Raw genomic sequence first — 18,635 nt, 5'->3', positions numbered from 1 at the left:
AACCTCCCATTTGGCCACTGTATATATACGATCGAACAGGAGCAGCGCCAATGTGAGTGGACGTGCCAGTATGTGCTCCCACATTAGCCGCTCATGTGCACTCTCTGGAATGTACAGCGTGCAATCTGTGATTGGTCCTGACCAAGCACAGCGATCACAGTTACAGTAGTAAACAAGGCAGTCCTTCATGAGGCCATTGTTTTTTATTGCGTGATCTATGTGATTGGTTACAGCTATTGCATGGTATCAGGGTCAATCACAGCGGCCCTGTACCATGTGATAGCTGTGACCAGTCACAGCAGCACAGTTGAAAATGAAGGTTTCATTAATTAATGAACATCACTGTAATAAGCAATCACAGTGTAAAAAAAGATTCCAATCATCCCCCCAAGAAGTACAGTGATACTATGCTAACACTGCACTGCTCTGGTAACAGTAAGTTAAAAAAAAAATATATACATTCATTGTCCCTAATCACTGCCATACCAGTCACAGTGTCCCTAATGACTGCCGCACCAGTCAGTGTCCCTAGTCACTGCCGTACTGGTCACAGTTTCCCTAATCACTGCCGCACCAGTCACACAGTCACAGTGTCTCTAATCACTACCACACCAGTCACAGTGTCCCTAAAAGATAAGAAAAAAAGGGGTTTGATCTGTTCCAAATGTAGCACCCTCCTAGGTTGGTGCTACAAGAGAGAATATCGTTTTTGGATCTTTTCTGCTTATCAGAGAGATTGTCAGGTAAATTTATATTGCTCTCTGCCTACCATAGAGCAGGATCTGTTCAGTGAGGTCTGCTCATGGTGCTCAGGTGCAGCTCAGTTTGTCTGACGTGTTTCATACTGGTCCAATAGGGAGGCATATTGGACAGTGGGAGGAAACCTGACAAATGAGTGCACAGGCATTTAGTACAGCCCTGGTAAATGGCAGAGGAAAGTGCCTCACTGCATGCTGGGATACTGTATATATGCCAATGGCACATGTGCTCAGGGTCCTTTAGCTGTAGCAGCTGCCATGTGGCCTCAGGTGGTCGACCTGAAAGCCAGAGAGGAGCTGAACCCAGATGTACTGCAGAACTGACTGAAGGGGAGACACTGGAGAGGATCTGATTCTGCCTGCAGTAAGTACAGAACTGTGTCATGGGGCCCGTTCTGAGAGGGCCATCCCATCTGTGGAAGAGTCAGCGGACCGGTGTCAGTCAAGGAGATGCTAGAGGGCAGACATGGGAGTAAGTCACACATGTGCAAGTCACAAGCAAGTCTCAAGTCTTAACCTTCAAGTATCAAGCAAGTCCCAAGTTACTGTGGTGAAAAGCAAGCAAGTCAAGTCAAGTTGAATCCCTGCTAGAAGTCAAGCAAGTCAAGTCATTTATTTTGGTCAAGTCACAAATCAAGTCAAAATACTGATCTACCCCAATTTTCACCTTTAAATCAGTTAAAAGTCAGTGGTCAGGAAAGGTTTTGTTTTATTTTCAACATTAACAAAACTGCTTAGTGCTTTTTTCTTGGCATATTAAAGAAACACTTTGAATGCCCAAACAGCTCAAAATCCTTCGTCTGGTCATGTTTCAACACCACAGTCACTAAAAACATGTTAAATATTTCCATTGTTAAACAGCCAGTGTCCTAAAAATCAGACCAATCCTGTGAATGCCTAATGTACCCCCAGCCACAGAATACAAAGTTCTTTGCTGTCAGGTGAATGCCTGTGGGCTAATTTTTGGGGCCTGTAATGGCCGACACTTACTTCTGTATCCTGTGAATGCCTAATGTACATCCAGCCACAGAATACAAAGTTCTTTGCTTTCAGGTAAACCCATGTGGGCTAATGTTTGGGGCCTGTAATGGCCGACACTTACTTCTGTATCCTGTGAATGCATAATGTGCATCCAGCCAGAGAATACAAAGTTCTTTGCTGTCAGGTGAACGCCTGTGGGCTAATTTTTGGTGCCTGTAATGGCCCACACTTACTTCTTTATCCTGTGAATGCCTAATTTTTCAGACTGGAATTGAAAATTAATGGGTCTGAAAACATTCCGCTAAATTGTGGAACGGACGGACCCATTTTATAGACGTGTGAATGGACCCTATATGTATTTGACATATATTTACTGGCTGATTTAGAAAAATAAAATATATATTTTTTTGCTGAAAAAATAATAAAAAAATTTTATGGCAACTTTTCCAATAGCAATACTTCTGGTATGTCAGTGTCCATGTTGTGGGACTATGTGCGCACATCTAGTAAGTATTTTGTGGCTGCAAATATGACCTGGAGGTTTTTCATGTTCGCCTGCCATTAAAATAAATGGGGGCCGCTGCGAACCTGCGGTTCACGAACATTTGAGCGAGTTCGCACGAACAATTTATATAATTTTTTCACACAAACAGAACTTTCTTTTGGTGGTATTTGATCACAGCTAGGTTTTTTATTTTTTATTATATGAATGAAAAAAAGACCACAAATTTTGAAAAAAACAATGTTTTCTACTAACTGTTATAAAACATATCCAATAAAAAAAATAAAAGAAATTCATTAATTTAGGCCACAAAGTAATCTGCTACATGTCTTTGGTAAAAAAATAAAAAAAAATCCCATCCGATGTATATTCATTTGTTTATGTGAAGTTGATGTGAAGTGGTTAACCAGAAGATGGGAGTAAATTACCCAATACAGTAATAAATACACATATCAGCTCTGTAGTGGAGAGACTTTTAAAGTAGGCAAATGGCAAAACTTTTTTCATTTTTGCTAGAATCAGGAAGTGTTATAACCCCTATAAGGTTATAAATAATCCCACTAAAAAAAGTTTATGTACAAAAATGAATAGCGTTACATTGGATTCACACTGAACATGTTAGTATTTGGGCCTGGAAAAAAATTGATTAATGCAGATATTCCTTTATGGAAAATTACCTATGAGGGTAGAGGATGCCCCAAAAATGTTGCTTTTATTTGGTTCAGATGGGTGGATTCTTCTGAAAACATAAATTATACGTGGGTGGTTTTAATTTAAAATAACAAACGTTATATTTACCTGCCCTCGTTTTGCACAGAGCAGCCCAGATCCTCCTATTCTCGGGTCCCCTGCCAGGGTTCCTGGCTCCTCCCCTTGCTTGCTAAGGAAACACCCATTCATGCTCACTCCCGAGCCCTGTTTTGTGTGTCTTATACAGGACAGGGTTCTGCTCTATCCCCCGCTTCCTCGTCACTGGCTCTGATTGACAGCAGTGGAAGCCAAGAGCTCCTGCCCTGGTATCTGAGCCAGTGAGGAGTGAGAGAGCCAAGAAAGCCTCATGCTTTGGTATTTTTGTTTATGGAATATCATGGTGATAAGCTAGTTGTTATACATGGGATGCCCTGTAATTATAAGGGTGGGTATATTGGAATTAGGAGGCTATCAATATAGCTTCTGAAAGAACACAAGGCACTACAATTTGTTGTTTTTCTTTGTTCATTTATTATTGCTTTCAGATTGTTACGTTACATAGTATATAACAAAGTCAGCGGTATGAGGATAGCACTACATATACTGATTTTATAAGCGAGATTATTAATGCATGTGAATGCTCTCACGTCCTTTGTCAATGAACCTCCTATGTATTATTATTATTATTATTATTATACAGGGTTTATATAACACAAGCAGTTTGTGCAGCACTTTACAACACAAGGGCAGACAGTACAGTTATAATACAATTCAATACAGGAGGAATCAGAGGGCCCTGCTCATTAGAGCTTACAATCTAAGAGGGAAGGTCAAGTGATACAAAATGTAAAATCTGTGGGGGATGAGCTGATGGGGAAATGTTTTCAGGGATTGGCTAAAAGTGAATAGAGTAGGAGATAGTCAGACAGATTGGGGTAGGGAATTCCAAAGGATGGGAGAGGCTCAGGAGAATTCCTGAAGGCTAGCATGGGAGGAAGTGGCAAGGGAACTAGAGAGCAGGATGTCTTGGGAGGAACAAAGAGAACAATTTGGTTGGTATTTTGAGATTAGGTTAGTGATGTAGCTTGAGGCCAAGTTGTGGATGGCTTTGTAAGTTATTATTAGTATTTTGAATTTAATTTGTTGGGTGAGCAACAGTCAAGCGAGGGATAGCAGACGCTGAGTGGTTTGTAAGGTGGATGAGCCTGGCAGCAGCATTCATGATGGACTGAATAGGGTATATCCTATTTAAAGGTAAGCCAATGAGGAGGGAGTTACAATAGTCAAGGCAAGAGCTAACCAGTAAGTGGATTAGAAGCTTTGTGCTGTCATTGGTTAGCAAGAAGCGTATTTTGGAGGTTGAGGCAGCAAGCATTGGACAGTGATTGGATGTGGGGCCGAAATGAGAGTTCAGACTGCAGGTCTACACCTAGCACCCTGGTTTGCAGGAATGGGATGATGGTTGTTCTATTGATCTTGACAAGGAAGCCAGGGAAAGGGGCATGTGGGGGAGGAAATATTATGAGCTCAGTTTTGGACAGGTTCGGTTGAGGAGGTGGTGTGACATCCAGACTGATATGTCAGTAAATTAGTGATACGTGAGAATACCGATGAAGTGAGCTGAGGGGTAGAGAGATGGATTTGGGTGTCATCAGCGTAGAAAGGGTATCAGCTGACCCAGGGAAGAGGTGTTGATTGAGAATAGGAGAGGTCCACGAACAGAACCTTGGGGGACCCCGATGAAGAAAGGAAGTGGAGAGGAGGAAGTAGAATTATAAGTGTAACAGCTTTTCTTTTTGTATCATTGAGGCATGTATTTCTCCTTTACATAGTCTGATGGCATGATGTATATCCTTTGTATGCACAATAAAACAGTTAAAAAAAAAAGACAAAATGCGAAATTCATCAAATTAGACACGCCAGGATATGTATCCTTATTTTTAAACAAAAGTTAGTTATTTTCAGTTGAATCCAATAAAATTAGAAAATTACAATCTCATGGCCAAAAAATAGAGTGCCTTAAGCTGGATACACATAATACAATTTTTGTTTTTCAATTTCCTTTCGATTGACCTTCAACTATGTTGTGCAAAGGCCTTGCATACAATTTGAAAGTGTTTAGTTTTGACCTCATATTATATGGTTTTGGTAAATCTAAAGGAAAGTTGTGTAAAAAAAATTGTATACAAATTGTAAAGTGTGTAGCCAGCTTTAGGCTGGTGTTAAAGCTTTGTAAATTGCTCCTATTGTATTTTACTTACAGCCTTCAAGTGGTTGTAAACCCTTACATATACTCCTTGAAGAGACTGGCCTGATGAAACACAGTAACATAACAAATACTCCTACATACATTGTACTGGTTTATCTTCAGTTTTCTCTAGATCTGTTCAAAGTGCAGAATTGATAAATCTTGTCTGAGCTTTCAGAAAAGGGGGGGGGTCAGAAGTTACACACTGCATCATACCTTAGTCAGGAGAGCTCTGAGAGCTGATTGGAGGGAAGAGACACACCCCCCTTCACACAAGGCTGTCAATCAGCTGGAGTCCCCCCCCCCCCCCCGGTCACCCTTTTTCTCTTGGTGTCAGGAAAATTTGTTATTCATTCTGACAGCAGAGGAATGAAGCAGCAGACATGCGTCATTGGCTAGAATGGCTTACTGCCATAATATAGGGGCCTTTACCAGTCAAAAGATTATAGTAAAACTTCAGTCATAACAAAAACAATCAAATTCAAATATTATTAGGTTATGTTTGTGCTATGTGTGCTTTGTGAGTATGTTTTTCCTTTGACTCCTCAGGCCTCACAGGGACCCGATCGAACCATCCATTGCCCTCTATGGAGTGGCGGATGTCAAAGGACATGTGTCCATTGACACCTGCCGACATCTGATCCGATCCTATCTGTCTGGCAGATCGAATCGGATAACATTCAGATGTGAACGCAGGTGTTTACATCCAACCACCAATAGAGGAAAGCGGGCTGTGTCCATGTCTGCTCTACATCAGTGGAGTGGACACAGACCTCTCATCCGCCTGCTCAGCAGGGATCAGCGGAGAGATCCCCCGCTGTGCAGGCAGATCCACTGGCAGAGTCCACCTGTGTGAAAGAGCCCTTAGAAAGAACACACAGCAGACTTGCAATTAGCATTTTCAAAAGTAGACTTGTACAGTGGCAGCCTATATATATATAATCAGTACAGGTTTATTTTAAGGTGCAGTTATTTTACTGGCTTGGTAACCTTATTTCTGAGACAAACATTTCAGAGCCTATTATTATTATTAAATATTATTATTGTCAGAGTCTAGACTCTAGACCCGGGGTCCTCAATAGGCGGACTCCGGGCCGCCTCCGGACCCACACGGACTTAAATCTGGACCGCCGAAGCGGTCTGCTTCCTTCTGTCATCAGCGGGGGGGCAGAATGGAGAGGATCGGGAGGATCGGAGTGGCTGTGTCTTACGCTGGCAGCGCTGCATGATTACAAAAAGCCGAGTTCTTTTGCTTACCCGGCGGAGAGGATGTCCTACAAAGTCCCGCCTCCTGGGCCAGCTCTTACCTATGATAGACAGAACACTGGTGACGTCTATCATAGGAGCCGGTGTCCAGGAGGCGGGACTTTGTATGACAGCCTCTCCGTCAGGTAAGCAGAAGAACTCGGCTTTTTGTAATCATGCAGCGCTGCCAGCGTAAGACACAGCCACCCCGATCCTCTCCATTCTGCCCCCCCCCCCCCCACCACTGATGACTTGACTTTTTATAATCATGCGGTGCTCTAATCCGCACTGGTCAATCTGCATTAATGGGGGCATGGGTCACTGGTCACTCTTCATTTATGGGGGCACGCACACTGGTCACGCACACTGGTCAATCTGCATTACTGGGGGCACACTGGTCGCTCTGCATTAATGGGGGCACGCACACTGGTTGCTCTGCAATAATGGGGGCACGCACACTGGTCACTCTGCATTAATGGGGGCACGCACACTGGTCGCTGTGCATTAATGGGGGCACGCACACTGGTCGCTGTGCATTAATGGGGGCACGCACACTGGTCGCTGTGCATTAATGGGGGCACGCACACTGGTCGCTCTGCATTAATGGGGGCACGCACACTGGTCGCTCTGCATTAATGGGGGCACGCACACTGGTCGCTCTGCATTAATAGGGGCACGCACAATGGTCGCTCTGCATTGGATGGGGGCAAGTTTTGGGGAATGCCTTTTTTTGTTGTTGGCGTTCTGTATTTGGAATTTGACGGTCACTTTTCCGGACCTCGGACTGAATGGAAAATTTATAAGTGGACCTTTCAAGTTTACATTTGAGTACCCCTGCTCTAGACCATTTCTGCTAGTATTTTTACTATATATGTTTGTTCTCTTAAACTATTTTTGTGTTTGCAATTGAAGAATTTCCATTATATCAGGGGTGCTCAACCTTTTAAAGAGTGGGGGCCACTTTAGGCTAAGTTCACATATGCTGCGGCTGCGGGTCACAGCATGGGGTCTCAAATTTTGCCTGAATTTGCACATAAATCGGACCAGGAGATGCACAGGAGCCTTTTAAAATGCAGACTGCGGCTGCCCCAGAGATGTGTAAACTGTTTCCATTGAGAGCCGGTCACACTCTCGTGTCATGCGAATAGGATCCAATTCGTATATGTGTGAACCCAGCCTAAGTGATTTGGTAATCGATCAGGGGTCACAATGAATTTAAATGGTTCAGAAATTAGAATTTTTTATTTTGAATAGCATAATAAAGATTTTAAACAACAATCAGGATCATCATTTTCCGTGGGACCAATCCCTGTTGGATGTTTACCCACTATTACATCTTGCGGGTGTGGTGAACTTTCAGAAAGCACACCAAACCCACAGGATATAATATATAATGTGTATGGCTCAGTGCATCTAACCCGAAGGAAAGCCGCAGGTACACTGCGCTGTACCCGCAAATCAGCGTGAAAGCAGCCTAATAACCTAAATAAGCCCATTGCAATAGTTTAAAAACTGACCCTTTTGTCTTTTAGCTTCTGCTAGCATCGCTAGCCTGTTAGATTCTCGTCCTAGGCAGAGTCATACCAAATACACTGTGCCTGGGACAGAGAAAGTACTGGCTTATGTAGCTCCTGCTCCTTCCACAGCTGCTTGATTCCTTAGGCACCATATCCATGCACTCTGATATTTTGGGATGGCGGGTCAGCAACCCACAATCTGGGTTTGCCAACCTGCTATCCTAGAGCATGAGGTCACATTGAGGGCCACTGATTGAGCACCCCTGCACTATACAGTTCAGTGACAATAAACGAATAAAGCCCATTAAAATTAAAACACAATGGGAAGATGTAGAAAATGAAAGTTTTATTTAGGTAAGATATGCCCAATCATATTCAAAAGAAGATCACGATTCCTCTTTCTCATCTCCATGTGATATTATGTAACACAGTGACTTGTAGTCGATATTCCCAGCCACATCAATGGGGGTCACAGCAAACATCTGTTCTACCTGGAAAAATGCAAAAAGAGATTGACAATTTCATTGGCTCCGGAGACAATATTAACCACTTTAACACCGTCCATAGCAGATATACTACTACAGGGCGGCCGTTCTGTGCACAATCACTCTAGCAGGCCGCTTCTACTGTGATTACTCACAGCAGAAGCGGATCTGTGGTGCCGGGCAATAGATGTCCACTGTCACACACAAGTAGAGACACAGGATGGAGCTCTGCCTATGTAAACAAGGCAGGGCTCTGTTCTGACCAGTTGAAAGTGATGGATTTTGTGTCCCTGCAGGGGACTTGCTGCCATTACTAGTATAAAATAAATAAAAATTCCAGTATATATACCATAATTTGTAGACGTTATAACTTTTGCTCAAACCAATCAATATACGCTTATTGGTATTTTTTTTTACCAAAAATATGTAGCAGAATTCTAAGAAATTAGATTTTTTACCTTTTTTTTTTTTTTTTTTTTTTTATTGGATATGTTTCATAGCAGAAAGTAAAAAATATTGATTTTCTTTTTTCAAAATTGACGACAATATTTTGCACAAAAAACAAAACAAAAACGCAGTGCTGGTCAAATACCACCAAAGGAATTCTCTATTTGTAGGAAAAAAATTACATACATTTATTTTGATACAGCATTGCATGACCGCGCAATTGTCAGTTAAACTAACGCAGTGTCGTATCGCGAAAAATGGCCTGTCATGAAGAGTGGTAAATCTTCTGGAGGTCATGATTAAAGGATGGAAGATATTAGGTTATGTCAGAATAAAAGGAATAAGGCATGATTAGAGAGTTCCCCTAGAGCAGCCGTTCTTAACCTGTGGGTCGCCTAAGACCATCGGAAAACACATAGGCAGGGAACCTGCCGCTCGGGAAAGCCTGTACACGCTCGGCTATTCTCAGGCAGACAGCGCAAGCCCGGTGATGTGTTGGTGCTGGGCGGCACCATTTTTAAATGCAAGGCACCTCACCAAATGGTAAGTGAGACCCCTCCGCAGCCCCTGCATCTCCTCAGAAGATGCAGTGCTGCGGGCATAGTACCATGCCCACAGCCCTGCATCTCCTTCACCATGCCCAAAGCCCCTGCATCTCCTGCGCCATGCCGGCAGCCCCTGCATCTCCTGTACCATGCCCGCAGCCCCTGCATCTCCTGTACCATTCCTGCAGCCCCTGCATCTCCTGCACTATGACCGCAGCCCCTGCATCTCCTGCACCATGCCCACAGCCCCTGCATCTCTTGCACCATGCCCACGGCCTCTGCATCTCTTGCACCATGCCCACGGCCCTTGCATCTCTTGCACCATGCCCACGGCCCTTGCATCTCCTGCACCATGCCAGCAACCCCTGCATCTGCTGCACCATGCCCGCAGCCCCTGCATCTCCTGCACCATGCCCACAGCCCCGGCATCGTGCCCGCAACCTCTGCATCTCCTGCACCATGCCCGCGGCCCCTGCATCTCCTGCACCATGCCCGCAGCCCCTGCATCTCCTGTACCATGCCCGCAGCCCCTGCATCTCCTGTACCATGCCCACAGCCCCTGCATCAATTGAAACAATTGAACAATGAAAATATATCCTGTATATCAGATATTTACATTACGATTCATAACAGTAGAAAAATTACAGTTATGAAGTAGCAACGAAAATAATTTTATGGTTGGGGGTCACCACAACATGAGGAACTGTATTAAAGGGTCGTGGCATTAGCAAGGTTGAGAACCGCTGCCCTAGAGATAAATATGTACCATTCTCAATCAAAGGCGTAGCACACACAAAAGTGATATTCACTTTGAATGCTAAGAGGCTTTGTGTAACGTTGACTGAATTCCTAGCTCAGCCAACATTATGAAGGCTCACTGCCTGGCAGATGAAAAGGACCTTCGCCATGAAAAGTATGTCCTGTCCTCTGACTCCCTACCTTCAATCTGAAACAATTGGGGAAAAAAAAATGAATACCTTCTTTATATTTTTATAGGTTTTACTTCGTCAGGTGGCATATGCTGTACAACATCTGTGCATATTTCACACATACGCAGACATACGCAGACATGCCATTGTGTCTATAGGACCTAGGAAGAGACCTGTGGCATGTCTGTGTATGTGAAAAATTGCTCTAGATCCCCTACGTATGTGCAGACACTTATAGAGGGATCTATTTACAGAATCAGATCGCATGTGGTATTTAGTTGTCTAGACACATTTTCCCCAAATACCGTATGCAATCCTGAAAATGTTAATTTACTATACTATTCTGCGGTACTTACTGCAAAATGCTGAAAATGCTTGGTAAATACCACATGAACTGGCATTAAACTCGATTCACAGAATTAAATAAATAATTAAATGCATGCGGCAATTAAGTAGTGATTGAGGCATGAGGTATTTAGGGAATGTGTACTGGCTATTAGGGAATGGGCAGCTGCCGCGTTCTTAACAACCAATGAGCCATCAGCTGTCCCTGACAGCTGAGTGTAAAACGAAGAAAAAAAAATGCCCCCCCCCCCCCCCAAACCAAACCAAGCTCCAGGTCTGGTATGGATTTAGAGGGTGACCCCCCCCCCCCATGCCAAAATCTTTTTTTTAAATGGCGTGGGGCACTCCCCCTATGGGGTGAGTGCCCTGGAGCACTCCCCCTATGGTAAGGACAAGTGGCCTGGTATATTTCACAATCTGGTATAGATTTTGGGGGGGACCCCATGCCATTTTATTAAAAAATGTTGGCGTGGGGGGTTTCCCTCAAAATCCATACCAGACCTGAAGGGAGGATTGGGGGGCACACATTTTTTTTTTTCTTAAATTTTCATTGCCTGCAATTCTTTTTTTTACATTCAGTGGGAACCCCGCTGACAGCTGATGACTCATCGGTTGTTAAAGACTCAGAGGCCACTTGCTCCTTAACAACCATGACAGTTACTGTAGTATTTACTACTGGTAATAAATATGCCGGCTACTGCCAAGCGTTAATTTACCCCATGTTTTCAATACCGCATGACTACATAAAATAACTCTTGCCGTGTTTTTAGTAGCGTTTTTTTTGTGAATGCCAAAAAACTTTTTGAAAAACGCTGTGCTATGTAAATGGAGCCCAGAGTCTATTATTCCCCATAGATTGACAGAGACCCGCTGCATGTTTTCACATGCGCAGGAACTTTAACATGATTTTGCACCTCCACTGGCATGCCATGGGTCTCTGCAAGGTTTTGTAGACCCATGTGTGTCTGCGCATGTGTGGGATATCTATCCAAGATGGCGGTGCAGGAGCAAGGCCCTGTGGAAGAACTTTGAGCTTGGAGAGGACAGCATTGGACTCTATGGACTAGTATCTGTTTTTTCATTTACAAAAACCAAGGGATAAAAATAAAAAAATAGTTGGCAAGGGTGAAATTCCCCTTATGGAGGGCGCATGCATGCGGCTGAGCATGGAGGACGCACTTTGAACCGGCTCACCTGAATCCGTCTGCATCCTGCTGATCCGAGGGCCCAGGGCTCTCACAAACCACCCAGAGCCCTCCATTCACTACCTGGCTACATTTATATGGCAAAAGGGAAGCTCAAAAACGCCCGGGAGAACCACAGAACGTTGTAAAGCAGCCACTGCTCTGCTACTCAAGCATTCCTCCCTATTCCACAGGATGGTGATCTATCAGGTGGTGAGTCCCCGTTTTTTTTTTTTCAAATTTCTTTTATTGATCAAACATAATACAGTCATCACACAAAATATGCAGTAGAACACAAGTCAAAAATGCAGATTACATGAAACATCTGGGGATAACGCCAGTAACCACGTTATCAGACCAATAACAGATAATTAGAGTTCCATAAAAAATGACATGGTATCAACTGGTGTAGCAGTGAGTCCCATGATAGCAAACCATGGGGTAAATGATATGTAAAAGGAAGTGATGCACACATATGCAACAGGGGTAACCACTTCACAAGTACCAGACAGAGACGATCAGGTAAAGTCCATATCGGGTGGGGAGGGCGGGTGGGACACGGGGGGGGGGGGGTGGCAGGAAGGGGGGGGGTACATGAAGGGATAGGAGACGACAGGGGAGCAGAGGAGAGGACGGAGTAGAGAGACTCAACAGTGGGTGGAGGAGGCGAGGAAGCTCGGCCAGTAGGAGACGGCCAGAGTCGTCCCGAGCGGGTGACCACCGCCCAGGTCAGTCCGTGGGCGAACCAGCGACCCCACCCAGGGCCATGCCCTCCGCAGAGTCCCCGTTTTTATCCAGCTCCTCATTAGACCGGGAACTCCTCAGCCCTCAACCCATAGCACACCAGCCTGCCTACTCGGGAGACCCTGTAATTCTGGCGTCATTCTCTGCATGACTAGAACAAGGCCTGGAAAAAGCTAGCAAGAGAATTACAGGGGATCTGAAGCAGGAACTGGGTTCTAGGATAACTGCCATTGAGCATAAGCTTGATGCCATGGTGGGCAGAACAAATCAGAATACGAACCGCATCTGCGACCTTGAAGCGCGCCTGGAAGAGGCACTGCCTAAAATTGATGATTGGGAGAATAGGTCCCGCATATACAATTTCCGCATCAGAGGGTTACCATAATTAATAACAGACGTCCAAGCGGCTACCAACACTTTACTGACCTCATTGCTTCCAGATACCGCTGTCAGTAAATTGGAGCTTGACCACGCTCATAGAGCCCTTACAGCCCTTCATCCTGCTGGTCCTCCAAGGGACATCATCGTTAAGCCTCACTTCTACAAGGTGAAGGAAAGCGTTATGCAAAAGGCCAGAGAGCTACCCTCAATCCAGCTATTAGACCATGAGGTACAAACATTTGCAGATATCTTACCTGCAACTGTGCAAAAGCGTCGGTCCTTTAAACCACTGCTTCAACTTCTACAAAAAAAGGGTATTCGGTATCGATGGTCATTTCCATTTTGCCTCATATTTCCTTATAAGGGCAAATCATACTCGTTTTCCAACTTCTTGGATGGAGAAGCCTTACTTAAATGTCTGGGACTCATCTCCACTTCACCCCCTTCATTGCCAGGTTCCCACACTTCTTCTACTTCTGCACGTGGCAGGAGTGACAGAGGCCGCCCAGTCTCACCTTTTGTGGCAATCTCCTAAAAACACCAGAAGTCGCACATGTCGCCAGTCAAGACCGCCATGAAAAATCGCCGAGATACCATCTTTGAATCACTCTTCAGAGAAATCTCTCTGCAGTTCTCTCCTATTGCCCTGGACTTCTTGTACACAGTTGCTGAACTTTTGTTTTCTATTTTTTCTTTTTCAGTTTTCAAGAACCTTCATTCCAAGTAATGAATCGGGGATATAGTAGACTGTGACTACAAAGCCAATAGGTGCTGTTTTAACTTCATCCACTAGTGGTCATCAGTCTACCACTGTTGCTTACATAGGTTTCATATCTCTAATGCTTCAGGCATAACATGGTTATATTTATATGTTCATCGTTGACAATACGGCAAATGTTCAGCTTTGATTCAATCGGCGAGTAATGCACCTCTCCTATATTCTGGATCCCCCCCTGATATTTTTTATTGAGTGGTGGCTTTGGAAGTCTTAGGCCCTATTTTGTGGCCTGCAACTGATTGTTGCTTACTTGATATATATTTTTGATACACTAATCGTTTGAATTTGTTTGATACTGTTTTCATTGAATTGCACTAAAGTTCTTCTTTTTTGGCCCTTATCTCAGGTCCTCGCCCCTTCGTTGGCATTTAATCCTCTTTCTTTTTCTTTCCTTTCTTTCTTCCCTCTGGTGCTCTGTCCAGGTGTCCTCAATGTTCAGCTCCTATGGGCTCATACTATCAATATGGTTTCGAAAGGCAAGGTAAGCGAACCTCATCCCAGGCCATGTACTGGCTAGTATACACACACAAATACCTATCAAGCTCAGGGCCTTATATCACCTGTAAAGCGGCGTAAAGCCTTTAATTATTTTCACTCGGTAGGGGCTGAGATAGTGTTCCTACAAGAAACCCATTTTTTACCCTCCTACAAGCCTAACCTACTCCACAGACACTACCCAACTTTTTTCCTAGCAAATGCATCGGACAAGAAAAGGGGAGTGGCTATCTGTGTGGCAAAGAGCTTGGCTTTCTCTTCTTTACAGATAATCAATGACCCGGAAGGCTGTTACCTTATGGTTAAGGAAGATTTAGGTAGTCTAGTGACACTACTCACTTATTAATAGGGACTATTTCCCCTTTTTTCAAAATCTACTGCAAAAACTGCCCCCCCCCCCCTCTTTGAAGGAACAATAATAATTGGGTGGGGACTCCAATATCACTTTAGATTCATCAATCATCCTCCATGATCCCAAATTTTGAAGCCCACACGACTAGGCACTAAATTTGCAAAACGCAATTTTACTTATTACTCTCATGCCCATTTGATGTATTTTCAGATAGACCACATCGTCACAACCACCAGATGCCTCTATGCATGTCTTCAAAGATTTTGGAGACCCCCTGGTCAGATCACTCCCCGGTAGTAACCCTCTTCTCTTCTTTGCAAATTTCAGTATCCTCCCGTACCTCAACTCAGCAATCTGGCTATTTGCCTGAATAATGAGATGGCTCCAGCACATACATCCCCCTTGTGCACATGGGCCGCTCATAAGGCCACAATCAGGGGTATTTTAATTCAATTAGCCACTAGATACAAAAGACATTATAATGCTTTGCTAAAACAAAAAGAGGACAACCTAACAGCCCACCTCAAAGAACACAAACGCAATCCCCAGACAGATTTATGCGGTCAGATTGAGGCCGCCTGGCTGGAATTAAAATTACGCTGAACACAAGCCAGGTTTTACTCACAAGCCGATAAACCAGGCAAACTCCTAACGACAAGACTGGCTCCCAGACGCCCCCCCTTATAATCCCAAACTCAGGAAATCTGACTACACCCAAAATTCTAAACAGGTGCTACAAGCATTTCAAACATACTACGAAAATTTAAATAATTACAAGGGCGACACCGCTCAATTGGAGTTCGACGATTTTGTTATCCAGCTTCCCATTCTGACCCATATGAACATAGAGACATCCTAGAAAGGGAAATCACAGTGGAGGAGGTGTTGGCTGCCATTAAACAAGCCCTCTTGGGGAAAGCACCAGGCCCAGACGGATTTACATGAGCCAAAAAAAGATAAAAATTTCCCAGTTAAATTTGCTAACCAGTTTGCTTACCAACCAAATTAACCTGTCTAACAGTTTGCGTCAAAACAGGGGTTTAGTTAGCACACATTTGCAAACGCATGTGTAAGCTGCAGGACCACTCCACGGCACACTGTATTACCTGCAGTCCTAACTCATGTAAATTTATGAGAGTCTCCACAGTGGAAGCACATGCAAGCTAATGGATATATAGGGGGCAGGTGAGCCTGGAGGTGGCCCAACCCTCAATTTTTGGAAGATTGACAAAAATGGAGTGCAACAACACACAAAGGCATTCTAAACGTTGCCTTAATTTAGGCAGGGTACAAAGTCCAGACCAGATGGTATTTAGTTCCAGAATGCTTGGCCAAAATGTTCCTAGGCACCTCAACCTTTTGTTTCAGAGGTTGTGGACAGATAGGTACACTGTTACATGTGTGGTGAACGTGCCCAAAGGTTCAATGTTTCTGGATGAGAATCCACTCCTTCATTTTTATAGTCCCACAGGTCAATATCACTAAGGATGCGAGTCTCGCCCTGCTAATAAGCCTGTCGAAAATATTCCGAGACATACTCAAACATTAATTTACTTCATGTTTTTGGCAGCCAAAATTGCTATAGCAACAGTGTGGAAAAGCCCTGTCATAGATATTGTAATAGCGAAACTGAAACTCACATGGATCATGTTGAATGAAAAAATTGTGTCCTACGGGACAAACAAACAATTTTTGACAAAATATGGTCCCCCTGGCTTGCTTATTTACAAGTTCCAGAAGAACGAACCAAAAACACACAAACGTGTTGACGCGCGGGACACACGGACGGATGCACCCACCTACTTTTTTTCTTTTGCCTTTCTTATTCCTTTTCATCATTCCTCTGACACACCAGTCTGGTACCAAATTCTTTGTTTCCACTTTCCTATCTTGAGGTATAAATGTTACATTTGGAGACCTGTTACCCCATAAATGGATACGTCATAATACTTGGAAATGTTTAATACTTGCTGAGAGCCGGATTTGCTGGTCGTAGGCATCCCTTCCAGGTGGTCTATGACCGGTTGGTGTAGTTCGAGACAGTTTTGATCTCAGGGTCTGGGGTATCAATGCTCCATATACAGTAAAGCCTTAAGCAATGATTATATAGATATTCTACTACTAGTGACTAAATTGTTCTTGTTGCTCCATATCTATGTTTTCCACAAATATATCCCCACCTGGTTTATTATATTATATTTGATAACTAACGGTACATCCTTGACCTCTGAGAAGTATGATCGGCTTTCTGAGTTTCTCTGTTGATCGGTTCCCCCTACCTATGTATCATTACTCTGTCTAAATAGGGCATTCAAAGATTGTTTTATGCTCTATATTTTACAGCACTTTTGTTACTTTTATATTGTCAAAATATTATTAAAAATTATTGAAACAGAAATTACCCTTTAGGCCAGATGCAAAATGCTCATAGCTAAAGACCCAGTCTTCATATCAGTTATCAGTGGACTGACCCTTTCCTAAAATTAATCAGGGGTATTGAAATTGTGATCAATTTTTAGGGCTTACATCACTAGGCAAATGCAGCTTGCTCTCAGGTGCATTCTAATTGTAATTTAGATCACTTCTGAGATTATTCAGAATTCATTTTAACTGCAAATGACCCCTCTCTGCTCTGTATTTTTTCTCCTAAACTGCTTTAAGCTGTTTTTCATAACTTGTATCAGAAGATAACCAATTCTAACATGAAAAAATGGCGATTGGCGTAGACCCGAATAATGGTATAGTTCTTTTTAGACAAAATAAATTTGGACAAGGTTATGTACTGTATGTTTGTTTTGTTTCAAAATCTGTTGGTGTAATATGCAATAGGATTGAAGTGATTAGGAGAACTTTAAATAACCACCTTTGATTTAGGTTGTCACATAGTAATTTCAAATTGTTATATTTGTGAAAAGTATCATGGTTGTTGTAGTTCCACAAGAGTTAAAGAAGTCCATTTCCTATGCCATATTAACTACATTTGACACATTGTTGCAGCCAGTGGGGTAATTGTTTGATGTTGATGTAGTACCCGTGTTTCCTCAAAAATAAGCCCGGGTCTTATATTAATTGTGGCTACAAAAAATGCATTAGGGCTTATTTTCGGGGGATATCTTATGTTTCCTCTGTCTTCTCTCCCCCTCTCCCTCCCTGTCAGCTCAGGAGTCAGCATCTCTGTAATCCCCAAAATAAACTCTAGTTAAAGTCCTTGTAAAATAATTTATTCCGTTCTGTAAATGGATTATATAATGTCCAGTGTGTGTCTTTATGTAACATTGTAGAAAATACCTTATTTACAGCATCGCTGGGCGCTCACATGACCCGCTGGAGCTCTTCTTTCCTGCTCCGAAGCACTGCCGAGGGGGATGCTGAGATCCCCGCTGATGTCAGCCCTGCACCGTGCACTGCAGAGGGAGGGGTTGCTGACATCAGCCGGGAGGAGGAGGAGAGCTCCGGCGGGTCAGATGAGCACCCAGCGGCACTGTAAATGAGGTATTTTCTACAATAATGATACATAAAGACATACACTGGACATTATATAGTCCTTTTACAGCATGGATTGCATGATTTTACAAGGATTTTAACTATGGCTTATTTTCGGGGTAGGGCTTATATTGCAGCCATCCTAGAAAACAGAGATAGGTCTTATTTTCGGGTAGGTCTTATTTTCGGGGAGACACGGTAAAAGTAACTGACCTCTTCTGCTGTGAACTTGTCCGCTTGTGTCATAAGGAGTTGCTTTAACCTAAAAAGTGGGGAAAAAATGGGAATTTTTAGTCATGTTAAAAACATTTTTTTTGGTTATATAACTTGGGGAGAGTTCTGCTAGTTCCACATAGTTGCAAAATGTGTTATAATGTCTATTTCTAACTTTCAGTCATCATAGATATTGGTTGGCACCTCTCTCCCTTTCCACCTTTACCTAATAACAAAACAGGAAAAAAAATAGTGACCATTAACAATTCATTTTCCAATAGTCTTATTCCCCTAACCTACTAAAAGCCTAAAA

The 18,635-nt window shown here is 43.3% G+C and overlaps 1 protein-coding gene across 3 annotated transcripts in view; it reads right to left on the bottom strand.

Annotated features, from left to right (window-relative positions):
* Positions 1-8,298: 8,298 nt before the first annotated feature.
* MYL7 (myosin light chain 7) overlaps positions 8,299-18,635 on the bottom strand; it is a 52,568-nt gene continuing 42,231 nt past the window's right edge. For all 3 annotated transcript variants that reach the window (XM_082252793.1, XM_082252792.1, XM_082252791.1), the window contains exons 6-7: positions 18,323-18,371; positions 8,299-8,432 (exon numbers count right to left, since the gene is read on the bottom strand). In XM_082252793.1, the coding sequence (XP_082108919.1) occupies positions 8,328-8,432; positions 18,323-18,371 (154 nt within the window). In that variant the 3' untranslated portion in view covers positions 8,299-8,327. The remainder of the gene's footprint in view (positions 8,433-18,322; positions 18,372-18,635) is intronic.

This window comes from Pelophylax lessonae, assembly GCF_965119305.1.
Source record: "Pelophylax lessonae genome assembly, chromosome: 4".
Lineage (NCBI taxonomy): Eukaryota > Metazoa > Chordata > Amphibia > Anura > Ranidae > Pelophylax > Pelophylax lessonae.
This window is presented reverse-complemented; position numbering and strand designations above follow the sequence as displayed.